The 26,838-nt window shown below is 29.9% G+C and overlaps 1 protein-coding gene across 4 annotated transcripts in view; it reads left to right on the top strand.

Annotated features, from left to right (window-relative positions):
• Window positions 1–4,533: 4,533 nt before the first annotated feature.
• The window catches only part of LOC100164789 (serine/threonine-protein kinase BRSK2), a 129,052-nt gene continuing 106,747 nt past the window's right edge, over window positions 4,534–26,838 (top strand). For all 4 annotated transcript variants that reach the window (XM_029491964.1, XM_029492029.1, XM_029491978.1 and 1 more), the window contains exon 1: window positions 4,534–5,248. In XM_029491964.1, coding sequence (XP_029347824.1) covers window positions 5,152–5,248 — 97 coding nt within the window. In that variant the 5' untranslated portion in view covers window positions 4,534–5,151. The remainder of the gene's footprint in view (window positions 5,249–26,838) is intronic.

Below are 26,838 nucleotides of genomic sequence, written 5' to 3'. Positions count from 1 at the left end.
CGTAATAATATTTATATATGTACGGCACCGTGTAAAGCAAGTTTGGGTATTGTGTTATTATTATAATAATATGTACAGAGCAAGTGTGTCGGGGCGTTGCAGTAAGTTGAAATAATACGCAGCAGTGATGACATATATTTTATAACATTATAATAATTATTATGTGTGTATTGTTTATTGGTTAGGTTTTTTCGTCGTGTCGCTCAGTAAAAATACGTATACACTGCTGCAATAACAATGACAAAAAAAAAACGGAAAAATACAATTTTTTTTTTTCGGTTTTTATGTCTCTCCGCATATGCTTTATTATTGTTTTGTTGTTTTTTTGGAGCGTGCGCGCGCGTGACCCCGCGAGCAAAATACTATACGCACAAAAGAAGACGCGATAAAGTTAAAAAAAAAAAAAAAATACCACGAAAAACCAGTAATAACAGCGATACAAATAAATAAAGTTATCGTAAATAAAATATCTATAAGCCCGGCGGCGGCAGTTTTCCGACATTTTCACCCGCCGTGCGGGGAAATTGTGCACGCGCATGCACCCCCCCCCCCACGATCTCAACGAGCACCCACGTAAATTACTGTCATAATAATATATATATATATATTACATACGATAACGATAACATTCCGTAGGCACGCACGACTCCTGCGACAAATTTCGGACAATTGTCTATGATAATATAATAATATAAAATATTTACCTAAATGGCTAAATAGGTCTACGTATACGATATTGTTCTCAACGACAAAACACTAACGGACTCGATGAATAATATTACAATATTGTCGGGACTTAGAGGGTATAAAGCATCATCGCCCGAAAACAGCGTAGGTACATTTATCATATAAATAAGTCATATTGCATAGTACCTATGTAATGTATTTTCTGTGCCAATTTGTAACTTATATAACTCTAACTAATTTCTAAATTTAATAAAATATTATATATAACGTAAAAATATACTTATATGATAAGACTTATAACCAGTGTTCGGATTAGATAAGTATTTTTTTATCTAAATAAAGATAAAGATAAATATTTTTTTATCTAGATAAAAAAAAGACACAATTATTTTTTAAATGGTTATAAATTTTGGTATATTTTAGTTGGGCACTAGAAACATAATAATAATAATGATATAAATAAAAATAAAAATAATTACAATATTTATAAACCATAAACTTTGTTTGAAAATCTGTATAAATATTTAAAAATTTAGTACAGTTTCGCGATTTTTTTCAATAAAAAATGTATCTAGATGAATTTAATATTTAGATTAGTAAAAAAATTATCCAAGATGAACGTTTAGATGTAACTATTTATCTAGATAAGATAAAAGATGAACAAATAATTATCTAGATATTCATCTAGATAAATTTATCTAGATAAGTCCGAACACTGCTTATAACTAGGTACTATCATTTTTTGAGGAAAATCTAAAGGGTAGTATTTATAATATGGGTAGGTACTTCAGAGTCCAATAGAATTACATGATGACGTTAGTACCTATGTATAATATATTATAGGAATCGTATATTTTATGATCACTTGCTGGTTATTTTTAGTTTATCAGTATTTTCACCATAGTACTATAGAATCTGTAATCAAATAATGTTAAGAACTTTGGTGGAGGGGTTAAAAACATATAATTAGGTGAAATATAATAATTGAAGGGTTGCACCCCTCCACAAAATTTCGGGAAATTTTTAAAATGCTTTCAGTGCTCTGTGAACGAATAAAACAAGACGAAATCATATATTAATATTGTGATTTCTATGAAAGTTAATACAAAAGTATAGTAAGTATAGGTATATCCAGCATACCAAACTTATCTGGGATCCATATTAATAAATTTCCCCTATATAACAAACTGTCATACCCACCCCCTCCCCAAAAAAAAAGAGCAAAATCCTAGCTACACCATTGGCTCCCTGCTAATATTTAAAATACTAAAACGAGTACCTGTTTACTTATACTAATTTACTACGTTTTCAGCGGTTTTTGTAAATTTTTAAATGCAAATATTTTCGTATAAACAAGAAACACCGGACCCAAACACGTATTGTGATGGATTCGAAAATGAACCCACGTGGGTTATTTGTCAGGACTGCTATAATATTATGTATTTCTCGATCTTTTAATTTTTTTGATTTTTTTTTAATGACACAACCATAACCCATTTCTAGACCGCAAATTATAGTGAAGAATAACTGTGTTACCTAATTGCAGCTACGGGAATTCGCCATTCAGTATGCAAATAACCTATATGATACCATAATATACCACGCATTGGTATTAAACGTATGGACGCGGAATCGTATACAAATCTTAAAGCCAACACAACTATGATACCATTATTAACTGTAACACTATTAGGTACAACTGTTTTTTCTATGCTGTTCCATTTTTCCTTAGAAACTATTTCGTAAGAATGAGGATGTCCATCGTTTCTCACTCCGTTGTGTACTTGTGTTGGCCCAAAACTATATGTTTAGTGAAGATAGGAATGCCGATCCACGTGTTTAATATCGATGGTGGTACCACGATTCGTACTCTACACTCTCGTACTATAATTTCAGTGACAACGTGTGTATAATATACCAGTCATTATGAAATAATTTATTAAATTACAATAGGTAATAATATATATTGTGTACTCGTATATTATTCCACAACAAGGAATAATAATAATATGTCGTGTCGTCCCTTACAGCGGCCCAAGATCTCCCCTCCGGCGTCGCCTACGCCCCCTCCACTCGCCCACCCACACCCGACCAACCGTGCACGCAATACCCGCCGCCGGTGTGCAAACGGAGCGAAAACCGAGAGAGCCACTTTCGGGCCTCGAAGAGGCGCCGCCACCACCGCCGTATACGATCATTTTTCACGGGGTGTTTTCGAAAGGGGACACGACGACGACGACGACGACGACTTGGCGGCGGCAGCGGCGGAGTCGTTACTGCCCTGGACGAACGGGGTGGGGGTGGAAGGAGGCATGCGCAATGCTGGCGCCGCCGCCGACGCTACTCGACGACGAAAAGGGTCCGCCGCCGCCGCTAGGCTATCGACCAAACATCGCGTTGTTTTCTCGAATCGATACTTGCCGCGGGTTTTCGTTTTTCGCGATTGTGTGTATATTCACGCACACACGCACACGCGTCACACGCCCGACGCGGTGCGTTTTTTTTCTCGCCCCCACCGCACCCCTAACCCCACACACCCCTGCGTGTGTGCGTACGTGCGTGTGCTGCATATATATACCGCGACCCGACGTACGTCGCTCGCACACGATGGGGTAGTTTACCTATACGTTGTTGTCAGGGCAGTGCGTGTGTGTATGGGGTGCGATCGGTGACCACGGAATACATGCGGGTTTATATATGCGGGGTTCACAGAGTGCATGTGTGGGCGGGTGCAGGTGGGAAGGGGTTGGAAAATTTAAAACGTGGATATGACGAAAAACAAAACAAGTCGTTACGGATGATGATAATATTACATAGGTACCTTTATCATTACAATAAAATACTATTATAATCCATGTGTGCCGACCGAACGATGGGCATCACCACGGTCGATAGTGAAAATATATTTTCCCGCGGGTCGGTCGATTGTCGTATTGTTTCTATTTTTCGCCTTTGAGTTGTGAATTTTGGCTTATAATAATTTTTCCACTCGTTTTCGTCTTTCCGTCGACTCGTTGAATTTTCTTGCGTGCTCGCCCCTCGCTGTATATATTATAGAGAGACGCGTGTCGGACTAGGTTTCGATGTTTCCGGTCTTCACGTCAGCGTGCAGGCCGCTCGGTGAATTCCGAAAATTCCGAAAATTCTCTCTACAGCTCCCGATAAAATAAATTAATAAACCACCCGAGCACGTCTTACCACATGCATATTACACCATTATACCCGTCACACGCACATGTTGTGTAGTTAAATATTGTGCGATCGTTGACCAGTCGACTATCCACGTAGGACTTGAGCCGATGATGCAAATCGATTGCATTTATATCGATCATCGTTTTATGTCATAATATACGGTTATGTTTTTTTCGATCACACAGGAGACGGTATAGGCAAGTTAGTCCATGTTCACTATATTATCGCGGCCGAAGATCGGTTCTCAGGGCGTAGGTACATCGGTAGGGTATCTAATAATGAACATGGTATAAATCGCGGGTGTGGCGCGGAAAGATCGTCTCGCAATGAATAATATAGGCGAAGCGATACTAAAAGCGATATGATCACATTGAAAAAAAAAAACAGTAATCGTGGATTTTCGGTGACAGCGGGGGGTCGTCGACCGCGTAATGCGACGACCGCGTATACCTTAATGATATATTATATTATTAATACAATAATGATAATATCGTATAGATAATGAGACAAACAAAAACAATAATAATAATAAAATACTACTAAATAATAATAATAATAATAACGTTATCGCGTGCGCACGCTAGTGGCGCGCGGTCCGTCAATAATTTTCCCGTGCGCGCTATCGATAGCCGGCCGCGCCGCCCGTTGCAGATGTATTCGAGGCGGCTTACGTGCTGTGTATACCGTGGTGTCCCTCCCCGGGTTTAAAACGCAATACCAAAGCAGTTAGGCAAAACGTTCGGCACGCGCACCATGTGTATTGCCTCGCGCAAGGGACGGTCGCCAGCAGTCGTCGTCGGATCAGCGTCGTACTCGCACACGCGTTTTCCGCGATCATTGTAATAACCATATTGTCGTCGTCGTCGTCGTTATCGTATTTATAATATTAATTATTATTCGTTATCATTATTAGTATTATTATTATTACCATCATTATTTTTGATGACGATTTAATAATTTTTATCAATCGTTCGCCAACCTCTCTTTAACGACTTCTGCTGACTGCACGATTACACGCCACTGGGCCGGAGAAAACGGTAATTTTTCATCTCTTATCGTTTTCACCAATCTTTTCCGTCCGATGTGCACGGACTTCACCGAAGCACACCGCCGACGACGTAGCCACCGCCGTCGCCGTACCCGAGATGCTTCTCCGAATGTGGCTTCTCGTCCGTATCCCACCGGCGGTGACGGCACACACCGGTCACTGATCAGCTCGGTCCCGCAGCCACGACTGTCGCACTAAAAACATTGGAACAGCACAACGTCGCGATGCATCAAGAACAGTTCGTGTACTCAGCGACCGTGGACGTCCAGCAGTACGTTGGCCCGTACAGGTTGGAGAAGACTCTGGGCAAAGGACAAACAGGTAAAATGAGGTGACGAGGTGGGTGACTAGTCAGACTGGGTTAGGTCGAGTAGGTTTGGACGAGTGATGTTGCAATCGGGGTATAATGACGAAAGTGCGATCAGATCTGGACTCAGAGGCTCTCGTCATCATACTTTATTAGAATAATCTATATAACCGCAAATAGCAATAATATTGTCATTAATTGTATATACTTATGTTTATTATTAACGTATATATATAGCGTTTAGAAATACTTGAATTCAAACGGTTGGGATTGGTGTTCAATGATTGTATGACTTATATCAAATTGAATTGTAAGCTGAAATTAATCAAGTAAAACAATACACATGTATCTAGGAAATTTTTTTGAAATATTCTATTGAGTTATATAATTTGTGGTAATTAACTTGTTACAATTTTATTCACCCGGTTTAACTTAGTGAACAGTGGACAGTGGTACGAAAAATGTGTCAGAGGAGTAAAAACGAATTAATTACAGTTACCTAAATTGAACTTGACCGGGATTCGATGTTAATTCATAATTCGTCGTTGATAAAAGTCAAATTGATAAAAAAAAAATGCAACTCAATAAGTTAATAATTTAAAATACCTAATTTTTAACCCCTTTTTTTACCTAACTTTAACTTGTTAACTCGTTCGGTAGGTATATCATTTACAGTGTAATATAATATAATATATCATGTTATAAAAACTGATATCGTATTATCGTTCTAAGTATGTAATCTTTTTTGGCTGAAGAGGCTTAATACAAGTTTTTAGTGAGTGATGTGTACATACTATCAAAATATTTTATGTATTGCTTAAAAAAAATTAACAAAATAAATCAAAATTATTTGCACTTTGCATTATGAAAAATAATGTCTCCCAAAAAATTATTTTATATGAAATAAAAAACAAAGCATGATTCAAAGATGAATTATCGTCGTATAAAATTGATTACAAGGGGGATGGAATTCTTAAGGAAAATTAAGCAGAGGGATGAAATATGTGAATGAAGAGATGTCATTCCATTGAATAAGGGAGCGAACCACAATTCGACCATTAATTATTTTGAAAAGTTTGAATTTTACTTTTACAATAAATTTAATGTTCGAATTTGACGGTGAACTATATTATGTTTTGTCCAACTCAAATTTGAACCAACTTCATTTATCATAAAACATATTATGTAATTGTGATGTACTATCTATTTATGAATCACATGGTATAACAAAAATGCAGCAGGTACATCGTTTTGGTGGACATAAGATTAACTGTTTATAATTTACATATATTTACTCTAAACCGTTTTTGTTGTAATATATGAATTCCAATAAATATATGACATCAAAATTGTATATTTTTTTAAATTCAAAAGCCTCAAAAAAATAATAACTTTTTCATTCTGCATTTTTACTAAGTCTAAATAAACATTTTCTTTATTCAAATTGTTTATTAGTACAGAATTGTCAACTAAAAAAAATGTACGTGGACTGCATAACTAGTATTTACCTTAACTTTAAAATGTGCATTATTAGGTAGTAGTAGTTTTTAGTATTTTTGCTTATAAATATAACTACCTATTATTAGTTAAACTAACGATAATAATACATTTTTAGTAACCGTAAGAATAATTATTATTTATTCCGCTTAGATTTTTTTATAAATATACCTACTTGCATTAAAAATATTATATAAGCATCAACCAGACTGTATTAAAAATGTATCGTTACACAAATAGACGTATTATTATTCATTCACAAGGGAAATATTAAATTTTTAACTTTGAATAATTCAATAATATTGTGTTATGTCACGCAATGAGAGTTTTATATTTAACAAAACTGTATAGGTATGACATATTTAATTTTAAAACTGAGTAATTTCATTCTACTTACATACATTTACTTTAAAAAAATACTTTATTTTTATTTTATTGTGATGTAACTTTGAATATTTTATAGATATACCTACAAATATATGATCAATTATAAACTATAATAATAAAATTATAATAAATTCAGGTTTATAGGTGGTATTATGTATTTTTGGAAATTAAATTTCAAACTAACTTACAAAGAGGTGTTTGTAGTGTTTTTTGGAAATGTGATAAAAAGGCAAAATTGGCGGTGTAATTTTAAAACAATATCGTAGGTAATAGATATAAATTATGTTGACGAACTTTTTGACAAAATTCGATTACCGAAAGTTCAGAAATTGCTTTTTAAACTAAAATCATTAAAAAAAACATAATAATATTTCTTGTAATACGTTTAAAAAATATATTTTATACATTGGAGATTTTAGTAAATATATCTATTACCTACTCAAGACAAATTTGTTCTGTAATCCGTTTTATTCGTTTATATAATGTATAAATATGTATAAGAATAAAAATCTTTTTATTAATATTAAAAGCCCTCGGCATCGTGGCCTTTGGAAACACACTAAAATGTTTATAAATTATTACTTTATTCGAATTCGTTGTAAGTATCTTAGGATATACGCTTAGGAGAAACTTGTTCAAACTATATATTAAGTGTATAATACTTACTATTAATAATTAATACTTAATGATATTATGTCCGAAAAAAATTAATGACCATTTCAGTTATTGTTGCAACTTGCAATCATAATATTTAGTATGTTGAATATGAATGGTATAAATTGTGTCCAAACGTCTTCAAAGTAAAGTCTACGTCTTATATATAATTCATTATTCAGTACCTAAAGGACATTTAATTTGCATGTGGCCTGTGGGTGTTAATATAAATAAGAACATTGAAAAAAAAACATCTTAACGAATTACTTTATTTTTATCTTCCTTAAATTTGGGTTTGTAAAATGTAATGTACCTAATTATGTTTTTAATGTAACCACATACAGTGCATAACTGTTGAACATTTATTTTTATATGGTTTTATATTCTTAAAATGTATTGGTTTTACAATGATGTTTTTTTCCTTTCGGAAAACATTTTTAACTATTTTACATTTAAAGTTTGACTATATAATTCAGTCTTATACTTTGCTAAATATTATAAAAACTTGATTACAGTAGCAAAAACATATTTAAAGAGAGTTTGTTTAGAGTTTTGATTTTATTAAAAAATAATTTCATTGCAAAAATTGTAAACGATATATGTAAAACACTTAAGGAGAGTTTTCTGACGTTAATTATGTATTGTATTTGACAACAATTTACTTAAACCGATTAATTTAAATAATTTAATTATACTACACACGAAGTGTACAAAAAATTACTATTAAAATAATGTCATAAAATATATGAATAATATTAAAAATATATTTAGTGGTAGTTCGTAAAACCTGCCAAAATAATAAATTATGACAGCTGAAGCTTAACGAAAATAAAATTATGCAAACAATATACATACATTGATTTATAGATTTAAAACTTTTCCCCTGAATCTCATATATGTCATGACGCGCAAAAAGGACAAATATTTAGAACTCGCAGTGTGTCGTGTGTCGCAGTACCTATGCCTATAAATTATATTTGAATATATATTAAACGTAAACTTTTTTAATTGTTATGTTTATTGATTAAGTCATTTTTGAATTTAATTAGCTAAGCTTATTTTTGTTGATCTAAATCACACAAAGGTCAATATCTACGTATTTGGAAACGATAATAATAATAGATATGACGTACATTGTACAATAAAATATGCTTGAGGCATTGTAAACATTGTAACAAAATTCAGATATACCTACCTATGCTTAATTTCAATTAATACCCCTCAGATTGTAAATTACTTTTATCTTATACAAATATGTGTTGTTATGTTATATACGTGGGCATAAAATATGTTACGTGTTTGAGCGTTTCAACGTACCCATAAAGTACACAGGAATCTCAGTTATTTTATACGAACTCATTACTACCACATTATACATTTATATCGAACTTCTCTTTTGCTTGTTTCCAAATTGTACGTTGCTACTGGCTCGTTTGAATAAATTTCCATGCGATAAAATTTTATCACGAAAACGCCTTTTCCGTCCTCATTAAGTGACCACGTTTGTTTATTGCACAAAGTAACCTCGCCGTAGATTACGCAAACGATCAATATAATATGGTGTTGTACATATAAGTATACATTATATAGGTAGAGGTTTTTTACGCAAAACATTTTTTCATTCTCTACAATACACTATCAACAAATCCTACAAGAGTACAAATACCCATTGTCATACACCACTAAGGTATATATTGTTACAAAGTTTAGAGATTTCATAGGGAGAGGAAATAAGCTTTGGCATTTTTGTTCCATTGACTCTTTAGTGGCTTTGCGATATGTTTGCAGAAATGTAATCGATTGTCATTAATGCTAAGCTTTAAAGTTCAATAAAACCGTGGAAATAACCTCCACGATAAATAATGTTTAAAAGAAAAATAGAAACCAACGCATTATATTAAACCAAACGAAATATGCATTACATTCTATTTAATTATTCAGTAATAAACCTTCATACAATACGCTTATTATATCTTCGGTAGGTAACTAAAATAATTAAAGTAGAAATGTGATATTTAATGTAGGTATAAAATTAATTAAAATATGCACTGAAAGTTGAAACACAATACAGGTTAGGTAGGTACTCTTGTACTCACCATTTTTAAGTAGGTATTGCATACTAAATATAGTAAATTACTTGAATTCGTTTTTAATTGAAAACTTAGTAAGTGTTTTAAAAGTACCTATTTCTTAATTGAATTTGTTATAAAATGGACTTAAAGAATTAAAAAAAAATCAAAAACATCATTTAAATTCATTATAATTTTTCAATACAACCGTGTATTTATTTCAAATATAAGGTGAAAAGATATTATTATAGCTTATAAGTTTTTAATTAATACGTTTAAATATTTACGGAATTCTAAATTAAAATAATAATATTCGATTAGTGACTTCATTCAAATTAAATTTAATCTTTGGTCAACATTTTTGCTGAATTAAGTAGATTTTAAACTAACATTTACAAGAGCGCGGGGTAGGTTAATATATAGTATTATGCTATTATTAAATGCACAAGCTAAATGCTACACATAACATAATTTATGAAAACACCTTTGATCGAAGATTTATCATTAATTGTACTAAACGAATAAAATACATAAACGTGTCACGTGTTCTGTACATATACTAATAAAACCTTACCGATGCTCAAATTGTCAAGGTTTACTAGGTTAAGGACACATTGACTGTCCAATGACCCATATGTGGTTCATTGTTTACTTATTCAATTAGTCCCCCGAGAAAAATGTTAAATTATACCTTCTAGTGCATTCCAAAAATGTAGTTTAAAGCCACGTATAACATATAATATCCGTCCCCGAAAGCACATCGGTCAACCGCACGCAGTTCTCGTACAGATCTCGAATGGATTGGCTCGAGTGCATGCGTTGCATTAAAAGTTTTCCCACAACAATCTGGTTCATCTAGCTAAAGTGCGATCATAATAAATAATACAATTACAACAACGTAGACAGTATTTTCGTATACGGTTTACGTATTATATTTAATATTTAAATTGTATATTATTTTGTGCGGATATTTTTAGACTTGTGTCTTGTGCGTAAGATAAAAAGTGGACCCATGCCAAGAAATATCGATGACCCAACTTGTGTGTGTGAGTGGGGGGAGAGGTAATTTGATTGGACGTGGAAAGTAAATGAAACGAATTTCGGCACAGTATAATAGGATTACTGTTTAAATTTTACCGACAGTAAACGGAAGCAATTCTACACTAACCTTTTACTTATTGTATTTACAACCCAGCCTCGGACAGTTGGACATATGTCATTTATCAGTACGGTCAAACACTGCGAGTAGAAACCCAATGCATGATACGGGTGGTTCCCATTTCCTGTCCAACTACCCGAATAAACCTGCTCCGAAGAGAAATACTTAGTGCTGTTGTAGGGATCTATTAATCTCGCCAACCGTATTTTGTTTTCGGATACAAATTACTGTCTAGCCTACAAAAATAGTAAAACATTGAAATAAATTATTGAAATGGATCACGAATGAGGTAAGGACAAACCAAAAAAGAAATAGCCATGATGAAGGTATATCCCAATATAGGTCATGAGATTTGAAACTTTGAATTTATCTGAACTTTCAATTATACAGTAAACGAGTTATAATGTGATATAGTAAAACGCCAGTATAATATACCAGATTTGAAATAGCTCCGCAGTGACAACCATATTATATAATGTAGGATTTAAAAAATGAATACTATTGGGAATCTAATCATATGGGTGTTGGCTGATCTTTAAAATATGAACTTTGAAAGTTCTGAGCCGAAAGTATAAATGAAACGCCTAACCAAACTTAAATTAAAGAAATGAATATTCTAACTTATTGTTTATTTTCATCATGTTATACTCGATTATATTGTATCATATTATTATGTTATAACCCAGTCGCTAGATTGCTCTGAGTAATTTCAACTTGTAATTTAGCATAACGCTGGTATTATAAATGTTAATACAAGTAAACTACAAGAAGATAATTTTTTATAGTTATTAAATATTACAGTACTTTTAGCCCCACATTTTGGATACAAACATTTAGCTCGAATACTTACTACTTCAATGTGCAGACATTATGGTATACGAAATTGTGATTATTGTGGTTTTAATATCCCATAATATGGAATGTTTTAAATTCTCGAATTTTTCATTTCATTTTATTTGTTTGTAAAGCCTAGAGGGCCTTTACTTACAAAGAGGTCAATGTAATAGTAATTTCATTAAAGTGGTCGGTTGATTTGAATACCTCTTATACATTCTTAAAATGAGGCTAAAATATGTTTTGCTTTTTTAAACAATTTGAGTATTTAATAACTCCCAAAACGTTACAATAAAACCTCTTGTATAATAATTCCCAAGCCAACATGATTATTACTTTTTGATTTCATCATAATTAAATTGCGAAAAATAATTAACACATTCAATTAAGTTAGTTCATTCAGTTTTATTAATTAAATATGCATTATTTTAATAATCCTTCATAACGCTTGAACCTCTATAAGTCCAAAACTTATTATTTTCGAATAATCCAACATACCCTCCCGCGTAGTCACCTGTATAGTAATGTATTAACTATAACAATAACCTCTTAACTACGATCAAAACATTGCAATTTCAAATTCATCGTTAAGGTAAAATTTAAACTTAGGTTTGGTGTAGTTATTGTTAGTGAAGTTGAGTACTTACCTAAGTCTCAGTTAGTGTACCTAACTTAATTTATAGAGTCTATATACAATTATTACGACGACAGTATGTAACTACCTATAACCTATTATATACTATATAAAAATTTTTATGGTAAAAAACACAAATAATTACATACTCCTCATTATTATGGGGGTAAACTAAGAAGTAAGAACCATATTTTATGAATTTTGGCAAGTAATAATATTATTTAATTACATCGCAGTCTTATAAATAAGTTTAAATGTTCACTAATTTTAATGTTGGCAATGCGATAGATTTTGAAAAATAAGCCCGAAAATAGATAAGCTAGATAGCTTTATAGATATGTTATAACTATATCAATACAACAATATAATCAAGAAGGTGAATTTTGTATAAAGCACTACTCAATTATATCGTGGGGACTTCATGAAAATTACAATAGACTGCTATAAAGGATACAATTCGTTATATTTACTCTATGAAATTATTGTGTTTTCTTTTAAATCAATATTTTTTTATATTTTTTTATGTATAGACAATTTGAAAGTATATATGAATGGTAAAATAATATCTAAAAATAACAGGATAAAAATAAAAGTAGGTATCGAGAAATCATTATTGGTCTTTTGATACACACAGTTTTTTATATATATGTATATAATATACTTGTGTACACGGGAGATTTATATAGGTTTTATATCCCTTAAAAGTCCACGAAATAAAAGAAGGAAACTTAAATATTTGTTCAATTTGTATTTAGGTTGAGTTAAATTTTTGGTTATAAATACAAGCAAATATTATTTAAAACCGACCATTGTTAAGATATATATTTTTATTTTACTCCGGTATACATGTTTTTACGTACTTTATTGGTTTTACAATTATATTTTGTTTTTCTGTAAACATACTTTTTCAGGGAACCGAATAAATGCTTTAACAAAGACTAAAAGTTTTTAGTATGGCCCGCAAATATCCTATTGAAATTCAAATATATTTGGTGCGTTTAAGACGTAATTTCTTTATTGTCTCAATAGTTTTGAAATGTTGAATTTGAGCATTCACGTATTTAATCTAGTTCGTTTATTTAATCCACCAATTTATCATTTTATTCAAATTTAATATCGTTCCTAAATATTTAATCAACTAAACCGCAATTGTGAAACCAAATTGGTTAAAAAAAAAATACATTTTAAAAAACTCTACCAACCGCTATTTTATTTTTTTAGTAATGAAATTAATTAATTTCCGTATACATTATAAGGAACATCGCCCAATAATATACTTTAAGGTTCAAATGTAATAAATAAAAACACAAAGGAATGGAATAAAAAAATATGATTTTTAAATTTCTCAGCCGAAGGGACCTCGGCTCATCTACTATATCAAAGTTTACCATCTCAGTAAAAGAAATACGCACAAAAGACGGGATTTAAAAACAACTCGGCAAAATAAACAACAGAATTTGTTTTATTCAACACCAACATAATTTTTCATAAAAGTCAGAATATAATCAACCTGGATGGAATCAATCTCAGATATCGGGAAATATTATTATCATTCTTATGCGTATTTCATAACAATAATAATAATATGTTACAATGTTCATAATTTGATTTTGATTTTCTAAAAATTATTAAGGACTCGGTGCGCTGCTTCACGAAACTAACATAGGCACCTATATCTACTTAATGTTTTCACAGTAATGCTTTCGGAAACATATCAAAATTCCGATATTTCCGTATTTGGTATATTCATTTTGATGTTACCTTGGGGAAGCCTATAGAAATATAAGGAAAATAATAATTGCATAAACATTTCCAATGATATTGATTGATGATTTATTTCAAACAGAGTTGTACACTAAAATGTTACATAGTAGGTACACTTGAATTAAAAAAAATTTTTTTTTTTAAAGATATTATTTTATTACCTAACCCTACGTAGTTACAATATATATTATGTTTAGATTGTTTTAAGACTATTCATTTTTATAACTAACATTTATAATATGTTCTACCCGGTAGGTAGAACTAAACTTCTATTTAAGTTTATATTTAACCTTCTATATACGTAGGTGCATATATAATTTCCTAAGGCTTAAAAAGCCGATTGCTCATTTTCATTAATGTGAATAAAATACTTTGTTAATAACTGTCATTGGAGGCTAAACAAACTTATTAATTATACTCAAAAACATTCATGCATAATCATATGTAAACACCCATTGTTATAGTGCACGTGCGGTTGTTTTTTGTTAGTAAAATTTACTTTATTTTATAGAAAAATTTATCAGAATTTTATTGAGTATATCAACACCCCGAATATCGTAACTTAATACATTATTTTAGTCGGTTGTACTTTAATAATTAATATTAACAAATAGGTATATATTAGTTAAACACATGTATAGGTTAATTATGAGTTAAATACCGCGAAACCTGTAAATATAGGTACCAATATAGGTAATAATCATATAATTATTGGTTATAGATGAATTAAATATTATTTTATAATCAAAAATAAATATGTAGATTCAGTTATCCCGTTTATTATTGCTTTTATTGAAACTATAAAGAATTTATAGTGTATAGAAAGTTATTTCAAGTTCAATAAACTTGCATAAAATAATAGTTGTTAACTAGGTAACCAAATTAAGTTGTAATATTGTCTAGCCTAATTTTCTATACCATCTATTATATTCAATTATCACTTTCATACCTTTAATATAAGTTGGCACCTACTTAATATTTACTTTAGATTTGATTTGGTATTAGGTATTCATAGGCACACTTCGTAAACAGGATTCTGGATTACATAATAATAATTATTGGTGTTAATGTTTAATTAGATAAAAAAAAAATTAGTATAATGTAGGTACCTATTAAGCAACTGTTTTACGAAAAATCTTTTTGGAATAAATTTGTACAGTAAAAATTGAAAAAGAGAACATTTAACGTTCCCTTTACTGTTATATTATTGCTATAAAATAATCAACTTTGATCAAAAATTTGTTTTTAAATAACGTCTCAAATAATGTATTGCGGTTATGAAATACAATATTGTAGTGGTTGAAACGATTTAATTTTGTTTCTATCAAGGAGCCGCGAATACAAACGAAAAATCGATTCGTGGCCATGTATAGAATCGCTTAAATTTAGACAGTCGGTTACTGCAGTTATTTAGTTAAAACCATTGTTATCACCCTCATATAAAACCATTGTACATGTTTTATATATATTATGTGATGTCGCTGAAAGAAAACCAGCACCCTGTCGGCGGAGTCGCAATGTCTGTGTAGGACCGCAGTGAGTTCGTCTCTGACACGAAATTAATCAATACCCCCGATTTCATTGTGAGTGGTGTATCCCCATAATATATTGTAGAATACAATCCCTCCATCTCAGTCGCGCGGCTAATCGAGTTCAAATAATAGATAACTTGGTTATTTAATTCGAACACGATAAGACGCTTAAATCGTACCGGGTGGCGCGTGGAAAGAATTTACTGCGCTGTCAACCCCGTCAAAGTCAATATGTGTTCAGTGGCGCGCCACTCGCCGCTATAGCTTGTATACAATATTATAGTGTTTTAATATATATATTTTATGTCGTTTTTTCTACGCGAGTGAATTGATTTTAAGAGAAAATGTATTGTGAACGAAATAGCTATATTATATATAATATACGCAGCTGTGCACTGTGGTATATACCTATAGGTTTATTGCGGTACAAAAGAATGTTATGATGTTTGCGTCCTGTGAGTCCCAACACAATAATAATTATTATTTTACGGTTTTTGTAGTCTTCGAGAACGGCATTAATGTATCTACCCAATGGGCCGTATTATGATATGACTCGTATAGATACATAATATAACATTGCCCTTATCTATAAACACCCATTTAGTTTACCATTTAGGCCGGATTAGGTGTCAGCGATGTATACGTGTGGGTGGGTAGGTTATAAGGATCTTAGCAATTAGCAAAGGAGATGGGTGGATCAGCAATTAGCGTCTATTTCTAAGGATAGTTTACTATTTTCTAAATTTGGTACCTAGGTTGATTCCATTTTAGCCGAAAACATTCCATATACTTATACCTTATATTATATAATCCAAAACTATAGAATATCTGTAATTTAAGTGGTACCTATTGATTAAAATTAGGAGATTAATATACCTTTAATATCGAAGTTTTATTTAGACTTTACAACAGTCTTCGATGCTGTCGATCATAAACAATTATTAAATGTATTGTCTAATTCAATGAAAGTTCTACAAACTATTTAAAAAACAATTCAAAATATGTTTTAATAAATTACCACATTAGCATATTACACAGTTTATGTAATATGGAAATTTATGGTTATATATTATGTTGATTATATGCGGAAGATACATGTTTATTATCTTCTGACAATACATCGGATTTAATGCATAGTAAAGCAGATTCTGAATTAAATAAATTCATACAACAACTTAATTTAAAAATAATAACGATTCATTATGATAATAAACAGTATATTTTATTGAATTTTCTACATGTAACTGTACTCAAGGATAATCAGTAAATATTATTCTGTAATGATTACAATATTTTGGATAATATAAATTATTTTTAAATTAAATAAAAAAAGTTCAATTTTTAGGTTTTTTATATTGAACTGCGTATTATACTAATAATATGAGATAGAATTGTCATTCACCTATCACATGTTAAAATGCGCTTAAGGACAGTTATAAATTGTATAATTTGAACAATATTATTTCCACTGATAATATTAAAATTGTGTATACGTCACCACATCAGTTTAAACTATAATAGGGTATAATAATATTACATGGGGTGGTGCTACTGAAAACACACTTATACCTGCCACTAAATTTACAAAATATAATTATTCGTATTTCCCTTTATAAGATAGTTAGGATCAGTTCAATTAAATAAAATTATAAAAAAATGGCTATGCGTCCTTTAAATTTGTTGTATAAAAAATATCCTATATCTTTTATATAAAAAAAAATTATTCTAGTTTAGATCCCTTTATAATATTATTTTAATAAAACGTGAAAATTAAAAATTTGATCTTAATGTTAACTATGCAAAAATGAATATAGACCAGAAATGTATAGATTACTTGGGACCGAGAAAAATCGGTCTAAGCTGACTAAATAATCATTTTAAGAAATACCTAAAAGAATAAATAATAATATTAACATTAATAAAACTTTAAGCGATTTTTATTTATCTGAAATATAATAATATGAAACAAAATTGTCTCGTCATTGTATTAATATAATAGGCAATTTATTTTATTTTATTGTAGTATATAGGTAAATAGCTCTTGACCTTCAACACAAACTTTGCTTACAGAAGGTATAGATAAATCAATTGTTTATTATTTTTAATGTTGCGTGTATTTTATATACTATTTGATAAATGGTTATATAAGAATAATACATTTAGTACGATTGATTTTTTTTTAATAAGGTACAACAACATTTTTCAAATGGTTTTAGAAATAATCGTCACCAACCATTTTACGTTTGAATATTCATTAAAAATTTGAACTTCAAACGCAAATAAAACAATTGTGGTCTTTCAATTTTTAAATAGTTCAAATGCTGAACAACTTAATAGGAACCCCCGAAACTTCTATTACATTTTCAAGCTTTTTGAGTTTTGACTTAAAACCCGTTAGGAATAATGATAAAAAAAAAAAAGTGGAAAATGTCACATGTATATATTATTATGAATAACTCAGAAATATCTAAAATACTTTGAAGACTATATAATTTCCAGAATAATATAAACATTTGGTGAAAGTTTCAAGTCACTAAGGTCATTCCTTTCTGAATATTACAACAATAGAGAACAAAATCGATTTTGTTAAGAACTGGTGTTGCGTAAATATTCTCAATTTTCCACAGTTTTTGTTAGATTTTCTTTATAATTATTTAAAATAGTGTGAATTCGTAATGGTTTTTGACATTTACTCTAACATTAACTACTAGTTAAGTATCAACTAGATTGATCAAATGTTCTACCACAAACCACATAGGTACCCAAATTTTGAAGATTTAAAGTAAATTTTCTGCTTTTAAACGCTATGACGGACAAAAAAAAAAACACACACTTTATTGTAAACCCAATACAGTCCTCTTTTCACTTGGAATCTAAAAAATAAATATGATTTATTTCGTTTAGCGATTATTTGTTTTCTAAACGCTCCAGCACTCATAGTTTTGCAATACGTGTGCATCTGCAAAATAACATGGGGTAGCTAGATTTTCGAAATAAATTGCTATTTACTTGGGATAATGCTCGGTATATGTTTTTCAACACATTCAATAAAATATCGTTACATAAGAATACTTCATGACTAATGTCATCTCCACAGTTACCCAATATTTGAATAACAATCTATCAAATATATTACATAATATTACATATGTGTATATAATATAGTATATTCGTATATTGCATTATAATATGGTATAAAATAGCAGGAATACTCGTATTATATTTCAGGTACAGTCTACTTTTTACATTTATATTTACCCACTAATTATTTTTTTATGATGCATACGTCTTGTGTGCGTTTTAATACATTTTTAATTTCAAATTAACAAAACTGGAAAGGGGGAGAGAAAAAAAAACTATTGATTGACGTAAGAGCAGCGTATACATAGCGTGAGGGAAGCCACCAAAAGGTTACCCATTTAAAAGCTCTTTAACTATTGAGCGAAGCGCTCCCCACCACCGGGTAGGTACCCCACCCCGTGAAAATGATAAGTGTAAACAGAGGGTGAAATAATTTGTGAACGCAGCACGAATATGAGTGGAGCTCAGGATTTCTAAATACCTACTGGTCTATAAGCTCCGAGATATTCCCATTGACTGTATATAGCCTTAAAATGCATTATGTACGCTGCGTATACCAAGTATACCACGCGTGGTATAGGTACTGTTAACGGCAACGGGAGAACGTTTTGTAACGAATGTTCACCAAAACGATAATATTATATGATAATAATATATTTAATGAAAAGTGTACGCACAGTTGTAATAATCAGATGTAAAATGGTACTAACTGTGCTCGCTCAAGCCGATAATAATAATAAAATTGAAGGTCGACAATGAAAAATTAATACCAACGAGCACTAAACAAGTAAGTGCACAACAACGTGTAATACAATCGTCGCGCGTGTGCAATATTTATATAATTTATAAACTGTATATACCTACGTTCGTATAAACAAAGGCGAACAAGACACAAATGAACTTGCGTTAGTTAAGTCAAGTCAACATTAGCAAATACTGTAATTAAAACAAAAAGCTTGTAAGTTAATAAAGAATACATTATTATTATTAAGATAATATTATTTTTTAATTACCACCTGGGTCATACGTAGTGATTGTGCGACTCTCAAATGTTTTAAATAATATATACAACCATTGTATAATTCATCCAATTCATCGTGAAGTACTTATATTATAGTGGTTAGGTAATAATAATAATAATACATAAGTACTATGTTTGTGTCTACAGTATTATTAAATATAATATTTAATTTGTCTGCTTATTTTTATTTGAAATCATCGTATACAAGATACTTAGTGTAAACAGAGTGATTAAAAAAAAAAAAAAAATTAATTAAGTTTAAATTTAACTGAGCTGTAGAATGTATGGATACATATTTATTATTTACACATGGCTAAGCTATGTAACTCAACGAATAACTTTTTAAAATCCACCGGTAAAAGCCAAGTCATTAAAATAGTATATAATCACTTAGCTAGTCTAATTATTAAATTGATTAGTAATTGCATTAACTATAATAATATTCTAGTAGAAAAAAATCTTTAATACAAATTAACATCTTAACTATATGATTATAACGGCCCCTATCTTTATATTTGACTATAAGATTTAACACAATTATTTGGATTTTTTTTAAAAATTTTAACCGGTTCGTCAAACACGTGCCAAGTAGGTACTTATATAATATAATAATTGTGCTTTGTTTTCAACCGTACCTATCTTTATAGACATAATATTGGGGCAAGTACAAATCAGCATATTATCATTAATATCGTACACACACAAATTCATTTTTGGACCGTTATAAAAATCGTATTTCTCCCATATAGATATGGTGACCAGATATTAAAAAAGAAAAACAGTACATAATAATTTAGGCTAATATATATTATGTTGATATATATATTGATGTTATTATTTTTATATTATTCATGAAGTCTAGTCTAAATTCTAGTCTTCATGATATTATTATTAGATAATATTATCTAAAACCGTGATTACAATATTAACACTATATCGTCTATATCACAGTATTAAAACTTTTTTTTTGATAACAGAATTTTTTAAATCCCTTAAATTTGAATTTAGGTAATTTTTTTCCATTTGGAATTATTCAATTATTAAAAATAAGTACATTTAAATGTACTTCGACCATTTATTTAGGACAGTAGGACATGTTACCAAAAAACAGTACTGTCCTTATAAAATAAGTACGTCTGGTCACTATACATATAGAGCAACAATATTATGTTACTATGTGTATTTGTCCACGACGTATTTTTTTCTTTTGACCTTACGGCGTGTGTGTATGTTCAACGTGTGACATTATAATAATATTATTTCACGACCGACTAATTTGTATTTTTATTTTTCAGACGGAAAAAAACGCCGTCTCCGGTACATATATAGTCGTTTTGTATATCCAGCGATCGGATTTGTTGAAATAATTTTAAATATTAATACAACCAAAGTCCTGCACAGTATCTGAGGCTACACCTACCTCCATACAACACGCACAGCGTATAATAATATTACACTCGGGGGGGTCGCTAAGGATTATACATATTATATAGGTTGTCCCTACGTTCACAGCTCAATTTATTACGTTATTATTAACCAGGTTTGATTTATAATATTATAGACGTATTGCATACATTTCTATCACCGGAACATAATTAAACTGTTTTAGGTATACGTCGTATAATATTATTATATTTTACTTCTTATTTTAAAGTATACAATATCAGCTAGGAGATACGATCCTAAACGGACCAAGCAATTATACGAACGATCTCGGAAATAATAATTTACCGACAGTTTTTAATTTCAAAAGTTATCTTAAATGTTTTCCGATACCACGATTATAATATAATTTATATATATATTATACATTTATACAGAAGGTATAATATATTAGAAAGTCCTAAAAAATGTCTTTAATGTTTCGAAATACTTATACTTTCCTGCATACCCATTACACATCGACCAATATTTGACACTTGATGTTTATTAACTAATGAATAGTTAGTATGAAAATGTATTTTCTAATAGAAACTTTTAATTTTATCAAATAAAGATATAAAACTATAATTATACCTAATAACGAAAATACACGGAGGAGCTTAAAAAATAATAAACTAAAAGGTTAAGCATAATTGTCGTTTTTATAAATAAAAAAATGTGTTTTCCGTCAATTAAAAAAATTAAAATACAGACAACACTTTATATAAAAAAAATATTTGGAACAGGTTTTACAAATTAATGTGAAATGTTAAGTACGTACATAAGTGACAACTGCAATACTTTATAGCAAAAAAAAAAAAATATTCTGCTGTAAGTGGTTTGAAATATATTACAATTTACAACATAATTTACATGATGGAAATACTTTTTAATAAAATATATTATGCATTAAAATGTACGTGAAACCTCTGAAATAAGAAAAACAGAACTAACTTTTTAAACAATAATCATGCAAGCTTGATTAATATTAACATATTATCATATGAACACTTTAAATATTGCTAAACTATATGAATTGTACATCATTCTTATACCTTATTTTATATTTTATTACCTATAAATTGATTAATGCTCGTTTCAAATTTTTATCTCACTCGTAATAATATTAAAGTTTATACTATTTTTGTATAATATTTAAAACTAAACGATTTGTAAAATCACATTATAAAATAAATCATAATAATCATTTATTATTAAAATAAGCAATGTATTGGTTAATGAATGTAAAAAGTATATCAATTTAAAAAGTAAATATAAATGATTTGTAAAATCTCAACATTATTGATTGCCGGAGAAAATATATTTTTTGTGTTAGTCACGGAAATATTATAATGATAATATTTTCAAAGTAATATTGCAACCAGATTTTATTTTACATAACCTTACGCATTAAATAATATGAATATAAATTGAAAATGTATACTCAATTTTTGTTTTGCTGATGATGAAATAAAATATTAAATAATAAAATATTGTGTACATAAATTAATTGAAATCAAAAACAGATTTCTCAAATTTCACACATTTAAAAATAACGCTAAATTTTGAAAACGAACCTAACTTAGTGCCCGCACCTTTTTTAAATTTAATTGCGGTGTTAGTACTATCAGAGAAAATGTTTTATTTTTTCAATACCTCATTATTCATTAGTATAATATATTTTATTCTTCTATTCCTTTGAAAAATGTAACTTTGGTAATCAGGCGTTATGGGTAGGCAAAATAGGCACATCACTGCGTTTACTGACGAGTTTATTGCCAGGTATTTTATAATTATTTTTTACTTATCATGATAATAATATACACCTACGGTAATAAAGTAAAATGTTAAGTCTCTATGATTATTGACATCATCTCATATTTTTGTAAGATTAATAAATTTAAAATATATTATTTTGATTTAAAAAAATCCAATTTAATCCATATTATGGATTTTTGGTAAACGTGTAGTGAATTTGATTTAATTACGAGTTTATTAAATATGTTGCCAACTATTTTACGTTGCAATCAATTTTGTTTTAGAAAACTATATAGAAAAAAACATACATTTTGTAAGTTCAGAAAAGTTCGAATGCCATCACCTGCGACCGATTTCCAGTGCGTCGAACATAACGTACACGGATCTTATTCTCATTTCGTTTTATATTACTGTTCCAAAAAGTAATAGCAGGTAGTTTTTATGTCAGCAAAAAAAAAACCCATTACTTACTATGAAATCGATTTAAACTTCTTCTTGTCCATGATGTAGATTAAATTTAAAAATACAAAAAACAAATGAAAACCAATTTCGCGTTGTTGACATAAGAACGACATCATTAACTAATTGTTTGATTGAAACAAATGCATCTACTCAGGTACGCGTGTCGATGATTAACACATTTTTAAACCTCTTGTAGTGTTCGCTTGATTTTTAGATTTATACTTTACATAATCCACCTGACACCTTCGGAAACGGATTAACATATTTTTTCTCATGCCGGTAAGCAGATTAGCACATCTCGTGACCCATTTAAAAATAATAAATACACCTTATAATTTATTTATTTTGATTAAACGGACAATGCATACACCATTAATATATCATTGTGTAAAAAAATAACTCATTTAACAATAAGACAGTACACTAAAACTTTGTATAATACAGTGTAGTTAAATTTAATTTAAAAGGTAAAGAGTAGTCCACATCGGCAACGTAAATTAGGTGCCTTTTTGACATTAGTTTATTTGACATATTATAGTTGGGTGGGAATAAATAAATGGTAAAGGAGACAAAAAATCTACGAATTCTTTGGAGGAATTTTGAAATTAATTAAAGACAGGTGCGTTAGTAATAAGTTAGTTTTCAAATAAAATGTTATTCAGAAACTATTATGATAAATTGGCTTGCCTTTGGAGGTAAATATTGTAAATTGTTGTACTATTTGAATTTTTAATTATTTCTGTTGTCTTTTCGAATATTATATTTACGCACAAGTCTTATATAACTTTATTTAATGTATTTCTATCATACCATAATTAATTATTCATACAAACATTGTATTAGCCGAACAGTGTAAACATCGAGTGAATTTCAGACAATTTCCTTCCAGGGTGGTGGACAAAATAAACGATACCGATAGATATTCCAGTATTCCAATTATTATTGTTTAACTTATTTTTAAAGAAGCATTAATCGTTAACTAAATATTATAAACTTGATATTTTTTTTAATAACTTGATTGAATAATAATTGCAATTCATTATTTTACTGCAATGCGTAAAATGTAGCTCTTATTTCACCAGAGGGGGCAGCCTTCGTATCATGTTTGTCTTCGTTCATGTTCACCCACGTAACCAATTTAAACTTTAAGATGAACATAATATTACCTACCTACAAATATATCCAAAATTCAAATACTCGATGGAAATTAGGAATTCGGCTTATAAAAATCTACAGAATAAACTTTTATTTTGTATTTTAGTTGACTAATAAATACTGTTTATTTTTATCGGATGAATAATAAATTTCCGAAATCAAGTTTCAAAATATTATTTAATTGGTAGCTCATAAAAATGTTATTGACAGGTGCAAACACTCTGGATACATATTATTATTATTACTTTTGCTAATATTTACTTTAGGATCAGAGTTTGTAATGTTGTGCTCAACAATCAAAGACAAGATACATAATGATAATAATAATAGCACTTAACACATTTAAGATTGTTGTACGTACAATAATATGCTCTGGAAAATCAACGTCGTCGTCGTCATTGTCGTCGATATTGTGGTCTACGATAACCACATGCATTTTTCAAAGGCCCGATCGTGTTAAGCCGCGCACCAACGCTCCGTAACAATATTTTTCAAAGAAAAGGTTACCGTTGTTAATGGGTCTAAAAAAAATATATTAATAATAATAATAACATTTTTTTCTTTATCGTTTTATTATTATTATTATTGTTTCATAATTTTAACGACGTAACAATATCGATTAACATAATATCGTTAACCCCTCCCCAAGTATTAACACATTAAAAGCGGCAAAGGCACTCAAACGAAAAACGTATTAATAATGACAACGCCGCTGCGGCTTGGAAAACGAGCGAGGATAAGTATATACACTCGTCACCGTGTAAAGCTACCACCTTATAATACCTCTGCCGACGCTGCACTAAGTGAATTACTTTTCGGGAACCTCAACAATAACAATAAGCAAAACGTGAAATCTATTTAAGGGTGTGGACTCATTGTACCTACCTATAATAACATCTATGACACATGACACGTGTAGAAATACTGCTGTTAACATACTTAGGTGACGCGTGGGGAGTAATTATTTACCCCAGTCTATTTTTAATGTTATTTTTGTGAATTTTCCATGTTCCGTTGCTATATATTTTAATACAATCAAAAAAATATCAAAATATAATTTTTCAATTAGGTATGTTTTGTACATAAGATAAAAATTAATTAATTCCTTCATAATAATTATAGGACATAGGTATTAAATATCTATATACTTCAATATAGAGTAAAAAAGAAAGAAATTTGTTTTATAACAATAAACACTTGGTAATATTATTAAAATTGTATTAGAAATATTATTATTATTATTTTAACACCAAAAATTACCCCCCCCCCCCTCCCAACCCTTCGCACAACTATATGGTGTGATACCACGCGTGTCACTAAAGGTTAATGTAATAATAATTATAAAAATATATCACATCACGAAATTATTATTTATGACAATCGTATTTTACGGCTACAGACTAATATTATAATATAATATTGTGGTTTATGATCGTTGTTCCGATATAACATTACATTAAGTATAATAATTTCAACTCGGACAAACACAATCCGATCCGAAAGCGATGGCGTTATAATAATAATATGGCTGTCCAGCTATGTTATCGTATTTAAGTCAGATATGTCTCGGTCAACGATTTCCGAACGACGTCGCCCGCGAAAATATCTCAAAACAAAACTTCCGACGACACAAAACCATATCCGGACAGAATGTATTATTGCCTTTCCGAAAGTTTCGATACGTGACTGTCGTATATTATTATCGTAGTTAAATATTATTAATGAAACTGTATAAAGTTTGGCTGATTTGGGTCGATTCTTACAGCCGATTAGCATTCGGACAACGATGACATTTATAGAGAACAGTAGAGCACAGAATTATGGTTTGCGCGTTAGTAAAAAGCCGTCCCGTGTCGATCAGCATAATATAATATAATATTATTTTATATAAAACCGACTAAATTTTAATGCTGTGCTTGAATAAATGTTCAACGGGTATCTATTGACAATTTGTTCACATTACGATAAGAGATTTTTATACTGGGTGATTCTTTTATCATGGAACACTCATTATTTCAAAAAGTATAAATTTTTTTGAAAATATTTTTTTACATAGTTTCAAGTCACTTATAAAACAACGTTTTTCTTAAAAAATTATATTTTTAAATATTTTTTATTCGTATAATTAAAAAAAGTTTTTTACTTTTTTGAATGACAACATAGGGTTTTAATTTT

Source organism: Acyrthosiphon pisum, chromosome X (genome assembly GCF_005508785.2).
Source record: "Acyrthosiphon pisum isolate AL4f chromosome X, pea_aphid_22Mar2018_4r6ur, whole genome shotgun sequence".
NCBI classification, from domain to species: domain Eukaryota; kingdom Metazoa; phylum Arthropoda; class Insecta; order Hemiptera; family Aphididae; genus Acyrthosiphon; species Acyrthosiphon pisum.
Note: the sequence above shows the minus strand (reverse complement) of the source record. Positions and strands in the feature narration are given on the sequence as shown.